Source organism: Pantherophis guttatus, chromosome 4, assembly GCF_059756535.1.
Source record: "Pantherophis guttatus breed Tessera chromosome 4, ASM5975653v1, whole genome shotgun sequence".
Classification (NCBI taxonomy): domain Eukaryota; kingdom Metazoa; phylum Chordata; class Lepidosauria; order Squamata; family Colubridae; genus Pantherophis; species Pantherophis guttatus.
In genome coordinates, this window is record NC_142066.1 from 20,418,509 (window position 1) to 20,427,976 (window position 9,468).

At 38.3% G+C, this 9,468-nt stretch overlaps 1 protein-coding gene across 1 annotated transcript; it reads left to right on the forward strand.

The window, feature by feature from the left end:
* Positions 1 to 2,083: 2,083 nt before the first annotated feature.
* Positions 2,084 to 4,805, forward strand: LOC148113867 (vomeronasal type-2 receptor 26-like). The gene is made up of 3 exons (XM_087893488.1): positions 2,084 to 2,290; positions 3,347 to 4,192; positions 4,791 to 4,805. Exons 1-3 carry the CDS (start codon positions 2,084 to 2,086, stop codon positions 4,803 to 4,805), a joined length of 1,068 nt encoding a protein of 355 aa, XP_087749614.1.
* The last annotated feature ends 4,663 nt before the right edge of the window (positions 4,806 to 9,468 follow it).

Here is a 9,468-nt window from a genome sequence, read left to right on the forward strand (position 1 = left end):
TCAGGGTCCATTTTGTTTCCAAAGAATATTAAAAACTAGATTTATGAGGAGTTGAGTATCTTTAATTCTATTAAAATATACAAAGCCAACAAAACATCCAAAGAAGCCTAGAATATTGCTTCCGAACCGATAGGGAAGATAAGTAGATTTCACCCCTGCCCCATACCCACCCCACTCCTGGGGGAAGGATATTGCAAAATCTCCATTCCCACCCCACCCTGGGGCCAGCCAGAGGTGGTATTTGCCGGTTCTCCGAATTACTCAAAATTTCTGCTACTGGGTCTCCAGAATCTGTCAGAACTTGCTGAATAGCACCCCTGAAAGAGAGTGAGAAAGAGAGAAAGAAAAGAAAAGTGGAAAGAAAAGTGGAAAGAAAAGAGGAAAGAAAAGAAAGAATTGTTTAACTGCAGCCACTTTCACTTCACCTGGGAGAAAGGTGTGGGATTCAGACAGCAATTTTTTTTTCTGTCTCTAGATGGCCTTGGGTAGAGATCCTAAAAAAACACATAGTTAAAGGATTTATATAACTAAGTTTTAATTCCTCTGTTCCCAAATTCCTGAGTAAAAGGGGACCAATGTAAGAGATGTAGCATGAAAACCCATAGAGAGACACATCTAGATTTTGGATTTCTTTTCTGTGTAACTTTTGTCCCACTTCTCAGCTCCTCTGTCCTCTCTGTTTTTCCCCTCTTAATGATCTCCTGCGTGAGCTGCACTGGCTCCCGGTGATCTTCCGGGTGCGCTTCAAGGTTTTGGTTACCGCCTTTAGAGCGCTCCATGGCTTAGGGCCTGGTTATATACGGGACCGCCTGCTGCTGCAAATGGCCTCCCACCGGCCGGTACGCTCTCACAGAGAGGGACTCCTCCGGGTGCCATCGGACAAACAATGTTGGCTGGCAGCCCCCAGGGGGAGAGCCTTTTCTGTGGGGGTACGTACTATTTGGACGAGCTCCCCCTGGAGATACGGAGGATCCCAGATCTACGCATCTTCCGCCGCGCTCTCAAGACCTTTTTATTTAACCAGGCTGGTCTGCCCTAACCTCTCCCATTCTCTTTTTAATGTAAATTTTAATGTAAATTTTAATTTGTTCTTAACCTGGGGTTTTAAATTTGTCTTGGGCTAAATTGATTTAATTTGATTTTACTGCTGCTCTTAAATTTTTGTATTCTATGTGTTTTATCTTGTGCCTGTTCACTGCCCTGAGTCCTTCGGGAGTAGGGTGGTATATAAATCAAATAAAATGAAAAAAAAAATGAAAAAATCTCTGGTAGTGAGATCTTTGAGAGAATCAATGAGAGAAATTGCATGCGAATCACCCAGAAGATTGTCCTATAATTACAAATAGCGACTTGGACTGAAGCTTCTTTGGGAAACTTTCCACTTTTCTTTGTGGAGAATTCTGGTAATTTTTGATGATGTTACAGACCAAAGAAAAAAGAAGTTAAATATCCCAGTTCAGAAATTACAGATGCTAGCGAGAAAGACTCTATTACTAGGTTAATAAGACATGTCTTAGAATCTAAGAAAAAGTTACCTCAGTGTTAATGGGCCAAATGGAGAAATGTTCTTTTATGGGGAGATTTTCGTTCATGATCGTAATATTCAGATTATTGGTATTAGTGCCCCTTCCTAAGAGTGTCTGCAGAGTGCCAGTGTCAAAATTCTCCCAGACCCAGCCTATTACTAACCTTCCTAAATATCATCAGCCAGGAGGCCAGATTCTTGGTGGCATTTTCTCACAGTCTTTCATTTATATGAGCATATTACAGTACAGAAGACATCCATTCCAGGACATGCTTTTGGATCATGTGTAAGCAGTTGTGTGTTTTAAAATTGGGAGCAAGTTTTCTGTTTTCTTTTTTTAAAGCTATGTTTCAATCTTTCTCTATTAATATATGTATTGTACCTTAGCAACTTATTAGAGAAGAATCTCTCCTTCTTAACAGTTCTGAAATGCCAATGGCAATACAGTAATTTTCTATTTATTTGTTTTGCAGATTGCTGACTCAGAGCTATCAACACATTTTGGCTTTGGTTTTTGCTGTGAAAGAGATTAATCAGAGTCCTCTCATCTTAGCTAACATGACCTTAGGTTTCAACATCTACAATGACTATTTTAGTCCCAAACATACTTACAAAGCTTCAATGGAGCTCCTCTTTGCTTCAGATGCATTCATCCCTAACTATAAATGTCATCTACAAAATAATCTGATAGCTGTCATTGGAGGACCAAGTCCTGTTGCTTTTCTTGATATAGCTACCATCATGACACCTTACAAGTTTGTACAAGTGAGTTTTTCTTTTGGTGAAAACACATGCTTAGTTTTTAAACCTATGACTTTTCAAATATTTCATTAGGTATCTTATCTCTCTAATATTTTATTACTATTCTTATATATTTAGCAGACATAAAATACTATTATTATTATTATTTATTATTTTTTGGATTTATATGCCGCCCTGTCTCCAAAGGACTCAGGGCGACTCACATCAAATGAAACAATCCCCATAAAGACAAATTAAAACAGACTAAAACAGACTAAAAACCAATTTAAAACAGTAGACCCCATAAGTCCTGGCTAGGGCATTTCAACAGCCAGGTCTTAAGTTCACAGCGGAAGGTACGAAGGTTGGGGGCCAGCCGAAGAGCCATGGGAAGTTGATTCCAAAGGGTGGGCGCAGACACAGAGAAGGCTCTATCCCTGGGGGTCGCCAGCCGACATTGTCTAGCTGACGGCACCCTGAGTAGGCCCTCTCTGTGGGAACACAGCAGGCGATGGGAAGTCGATGCTGGTTGCAGGTGGTCCGACAGATATCCTGGCCCTAAACCATGAAGGGCTTTATAGGTTAACACCAGCACCTTGAATCTCAAGGTGCTTGAAAATACATTCATAAAATGAATGAATGTCATTTAAAGATCTAAATGATCATGATTTATCATTTATATCTTTTATATACACTGAGGGTTTACGCATTAAAGACAAATTCCTTATGTGTCCAATCGCACTTGGAAAATAAAGAATTCTATTCTATTCTATTCTATTCTATTCTATTCTATTCTATTCTATTCTATTCTATTCTATTCTATTCTATTCTATTCCATTCCATTCCATTCCATTCCATTCCATTCCATTCCACTCTACTCCGTTCTGTTCTGTTCTGTTCTGTTCTGCTCTGCTCTGCTCTGCTCTCTTCTATTTACTATTCTGTTCTGTTCTGTTCTGTTCTGTTCTATTCTATATTCTATTCTATTCACAAATAATATTAATTAAAATAATGAATATTAATTTAAAAAAGTCGCAGGTCCCGGACATTAAACCTTTCTGGTTTCCTTGTTTCCTTTAGGTTGCATATAGCTCTACTCTAGAGATCAAGACCCAAACTCCATCTCGTTTCTTCTACTGGATGCTCCCAAATGCAATTAGTCAGTACCAAGGACTTCTCCAGATTCTTCTGCATTTTGGCTGGACCTGGATCGGGGTATTTTTCCTTAACATTGGCAACATAGCAGATATTTTATGGAGGAATATTCTTCCTATGTTTTCCCAAAAAGGGGTCTGCTTTGAATTTATAGAAAAAATACCAGCTGGTTTTCTCAACGAAGATGAGAAAATTGTTCATAGATCCCATGCCATTTTAAACACAGTTTTCAACAGCACAACTAACGTCGTGTTGCTTCACGGGGAATTTCAGAGTATATTAAACGTAAGGTTTTTACTCAACCTGTTGGAGTTTAGCAATCTAAGTTATGGTACAAAAATCTGGGTGATGATGGCAGATGTTGACTTCTCATCGGTTCTCTTTCAAAGGAGTTGGGACATTAATTTCATGCATGGAGCTCTGTCCCTTTCAGTGCAATCAGTGGAGGTATCAGGGTTCCAAAACTTTGTTCAGATGAGAAACCCAGCTTTGGATAAAGAAGACAGCTTTTTAAAAGAATTCTGGCAACAGATGTTTAATTGTATGTTCCCAACGACTCCTATAGAGGAAGAGGATGAGACTCTCTGCACTGGGGAGGAGAAACTTGAGAGCCTCCCCATGACTGTGTTTGAAACCAGCATGACTGCCCACAGCTACAGTGTCTACATTGCTGTCTACGCAATTGCACATGCTTTGCATAGTCTGTATTCTTCCCAAGTCTGGCAAAGGACAACAAGGAGGCAGAAAGTCCTCAATCAAGAGTCATGGAAGGTGAGTACTGCAGACTACTTAGAACACCTCAGCAGATACAGTTCATTGATTCAGTTGCAAAGTTGTCTATCGGCCTTTTTTTTCCCCCCATCCTTTAAGCCTATCAGATCTATTTTCAGCTTTTATTAAATTCTGATATTTGTGATTGATCCAGCTGCATGTTTTGCAAGTGATAGTCACCATCAGAGGTGGGTTTCACATAATTTTACCACCATTTGCTAGTGCGCGCAGCTTGCACATATGCACGCGGCTTAGAAAACGTGGCTAAATAGGACAGCGTAGCGCCAGGGCATAGCACACCTGCAGGTCGCCACTATCAGTTCATGTCAGATTTTTCATCCTCGAGCCAATCACATATAAATTCAGCTTTTAGTCAATTCCAATATTTATGATTGATCTAGTTGTATATTTTTCAAGTGATGATCACAACGTGTTTGGTGAGCACCAACTTCATACCGTATGTTTTATACATTGTGCTTTGCTTTCTACACAATAAGATGTATTTTTTTGCTTTCAAGTTTTACAGCTAACTTCTAATTTGTACTGTTTAGAGCATTTGCTGCATTGCTTAAATGTCTCATCGTTCTCCAAATTTAAGCATCAGTTCTGTTGAAGCTGAAATACTATTAACATATAACTATAAATATTCTTTTTCTATTTGTTGGGCTCATCATCAAATTATCCATTTATGGTGAATCATCTTCTTTTAATGACCCCATAATCCCTTGTGGGGTGGAGTCTGGGCAAGTGAATGTAGCTAGCAGAGTGTTTAGTGGCAGGATGCCCTCCTTGTCACCAATGTAGAGTTTTGTTCAGCAGATATATTCTCATTGTGCCCAGAGAGAGAAATATCTGCCTCTACCTAGGATCGAACTCATAGCCTCCTGATTGGGAGGCGAGAGTTCCACCTCTAGGCCACCGTACCACTCCCTCCATTTATGGTGAATGATCAAAAACAATTAAAATTACATTCTTATTTTGCACTGAAAAATGAATAAAATGCAATTTTATCCTAGCAAATACAAACGTGGCAATTTCTATGATATAGAAAACATGGTTTATCTTTTTGACTTTTCTTTGTGATACAGCATTCATTCGTAATAAAATATATAGTTTCCTGGTTTATAGGCCTTTGTAGTAATATATGGAAGCTTTCAGTGGAATCATGTAGTAATGGTTATTTCTAAATACGTTATTAGCAGTGTATAAAATGTTTTATTTGCTGAATTGCTTTGTTTACATTATAGTAGCATTTTGAGGGGCAATTAATTACAGTATGGATGCTGATTTATTAAAATGCATTCTTACCTTTGTACCTTTTTTATCTTGTGTTTTTAAAGCTTCACCATTTTCTGCGGAGTATATCATTTAATAGCAGTACTGGAGAGATTTCCTTTGATAGCAATGGGGAAATAGTTGCAGGATTTGATATTATAAACTGGATCACATTTCCAAATCAGACATTTCTTAGAGTCAAAGTTGGAAGGATAGATCCAGGAACACTCTCTGATGAACCATTGACTATTTCTGAAGAGAAGATCATTTGGCCCAACCGGTTTAATCAGGTGAGATTCATCTTATTTCATTATGGCTTGGTTCAATTTTATTACGATGAGTCATGATTTTCAGGTTCATACCTCATTACAAAGTGCTTATATTGTCTTCCCTTCATTCTGAAGAAATGTCCACTTCTGACTATTTCTTTAACATTTGCTTTTAGATAACCTACTGTATAGCAACAATTTTAATATTGCCTAATTCCTTTCTCTCCAATACTCCAGAAAAAATAAATATTTAAAAAAATATTAATTTATTAAAGCAAATAATACTTGGAGAGTTTAATTAGCTAGGATTTAACATTTCCAGTAGCAGTAATTTATTATCAGATTTTTACACCTTTAGCTTTAAGAAGGCTGGGCAGTTTAGATGTTAATTTTCATTTATTTCATCACCACAAGAAATATCCTATGAAGCTCAAGAAGCTTCTTGGATGAGAAGCAAAACATCTTCAAAGAAAAACCAGAAAGGCCACTTGCCTCTTGAAAAAGCACCTTTGGGACACTCATGACATGGCTGACTGAGAATCTCCATAGACAATAAAAGAGAATACTTGCAGCTCAGGGTTGATATGACAGGTCCTTGGTGATTACATCCCATACATAGAAGGAGGAATGTTACCTAGTTTGGGTAATGAAACATCTGCAAGAAAACAAGCAAGCTCAGAGAGCACCAAGGATCCCTTATTTGCATTTTTTTCTGCATCTAAATTTAATAATCAATGATTGTATAATCATACGGCTGAAGTGAGCAAGTACGAATCCTTTTGTCTCAATTGGATGATGAGCATCCTTTCTAGAAATGTTAAGGACTATCAAAAATCGGTAGCAAAAGTCCCTGCATCCCCACCTCCATGCCCAGCTGAGCTGCACAATCATCAGAGGCTTTTTTTTTTACTTTTAAAAGCATTTTTTCTACAACTTCTTGGCCGAAGAGGTGGTAAAAAAATGCTTTGAAAAGTCTCTTATGATCCCAGCTGAGTTGCCTGATCAGCAGAGAGGTATTTTTTAAAAAGCCTCTCTGATGATCCCAGCTGAGTTGCCTCTTCGGCAGATGCTTTTCAAGGCATTAGAAAAAATGCTTTGAAAAGTTAAAAAAAAAAGTTGGCCACGCCCACCCAGTCACATTACACCTCCCCCCCAAGCAACACCCACAGAACCGGTAGTAACAAATCTTACATTTCACCCGTGTTTTGAAGCCATGATGTTCTTCTTCTGCCTGCACCTTGTTTGCCTTCAATTTTTCCCTGGAGGATTAAGTGAAAGTTGCCGTCTTTTTCAGGGTGTTCGCATCACATGTCCAAAATATTCAAACTTTTGCTTTTTAATGGCTTTGATGATTTACATTTGCTTTCCCAGGTGGCTTATCACCTCCTGATTTGTGATTTTGTTAACCTATCTTATATGTAACAGCCATCTATAAATCCACATTTGAAATGCTTCTAGTGTCTTCAAGTGGTTTTCTGTCTGGGACCAACTCTCTACTCCATAGAGCAGGATAGAAAAGATGGAACATCTGACAAGCTTGATTTTCAGTCTTAGGCTTCTGTCATGACTGCAGAAGACCTTTTTTCATTTTGAAGAATGCTGTTCGAGTGCATGTACTTGGCGGCACATAATTACTCTTGGTGGAAATTCCCAGCTTTAGGCTAGAGTGGAAGTGGAATAAAAGCAGAAATAAACAACAACAACAACAACAAAAGATAAATGCAATTCGAAACCACACGACTATTAAAGTCAACAAAGAATGAGATTGGTCCATTTATTTGTCAGCAATTCTGCTGGCTAAAAGGGGAAATGTCATAACGTGATATCCTCAGGCTTGTTTCATCTAGATGCATCTGAATCAGTGGTGAAATCCAATTTTTTTACTACCGGGTCTGTGGCCATGGCTTGGTGGGTGTAGCGTGGCAGTGGGTGTGGCAGGGGAAGGATACTGCAAATCTCCATTCCCTCCCCACTCCTAGGGGAAAGATATTGCAAAATCTCCATTACCATCCTACCCTGGGGCCAGCCAGAGGTGGCATTTGCCGGTTCTCCAAACTACTCAAAATTTCCACTACCGGTTCTCCAGAACGTGTCAGAACCTGCTGGATTTCACCCCTTATCTGAATGTTTCAGGAAACAATTTTGCTTCTATGTTTGATGAGAGCTGGTGATCTAATTTTCAGGGTGGTTTTTTTTTTAATTAACACACCTTAGTTTTTCTTTCTGCCTCTTTGCTTCCAAGTGTCACAAAATTGACTCTAGCCTAAGTAATAGGAGGGATTTTCTTTCCTCAAATTTCACAGTATTTTTCATTATTTTGTTTCGGCCATATCAGACAGAAAGGATATTTTTACTTTTACAGATATAGCACTTGAAAACTTTTCTATATTGCAAACTATCTTTTTATTATTATTTTGAACAGGAAAGACCCCTCTCACTCTGTAATGAGAAGTGCCATTCAGGTTACAGGAAGACCAAAATTGAAGGAAAATTGTTTTGCTGCTATGGTTGCACTCTGTGTCCAAAGGGGAAGATCTCAGATCAGACAGGTAAAAAAAAGAGAGAGGGAGGAACATTTTATAGAGGGATACTTGAGCTAGTTGAGGCTAGGAGTTTTCTCCATTTTCTCAATTCAACAAGAAAAAGAATTGGGAAATAAGGGAATTGGGAAATATAACCTCATAAGTGTATCACCTTTAGTTAGAGAATAGAGTTAGAAGGTCTCTTCCAACTCTTACTGGAATGCTGCATTCAGTTTTGGTCGCCATGATGTAAAAAAAATGGGGAGACTCTCAAAAGACTGCAGAGAAGAGCAACAAAGATGATTAGGGGACTGGAGGCTAAAACATATGAAGAACGGTTGCAGGAACTGGGTATGTCTAGTATAATGAAAAGAAGGACTAGAGGAGACATGATAGTAGTGTCCCAATATCTCAGGGGCTGCCATAAAAAAGAGGGAGTCAAGCTATTCTCCAAAACACCTGAGGGTAGGACAAGAAGCAATGGGTAGAAACTAATCAAAGGGAGAAGCAACTTAGAACTAAGGAGAAATTTTATGACAGCTACACCAAATAATCCGTGGAATAACTTGCCTCCAGAAGCTGTGAATGCTCCAACACTGGAGGTTTTTAAGAAGATGTTGGATAACCATTTGTCCAAAATGGTGTAGGGTGAATGCTGTTCTCCTCAGCTGTTTTAGATGAGAAATACAGAAATATTCATTATGAAAATTGAAACTGCCCCTGTGATAGACTATGTAGGTGCCTCAGAAACCATGGTCCATTCACTGCCAGTTCTACAGGGACATTTACCACACATTGATTATCCATTTTATCTAAATTTACAGGGCATTCTGCTAATTTGCATTTCTTTATTTCTTAGATAACAAGGATAATCTATCTGTCTAAAAGTAGCAAAATGTTACTATATTAAACATAACCTTCACTCACAAAAGGTTGATAGAATTCACTGATACTAAGGGTTGAACTTTGCTTTGTTTCTTTTACTGGATGTCTTTTTAGTGGTCAAGGAAGAAATAAAGTTTCTTTCTATCTAATAATAATAATATGTGTTCTTTAGTATAAACTCTTTATCAAGAAAAGAGTGATTCCACTGGAACTCATCTAATAGTAGCATCATTTGTATCAATGAGGCACCATAATATCATGCACTATACTAAGGGCTTTCTGGTAGTGTTTTAACTTAAATAAATACATTTGTTTTTTTCCAGAT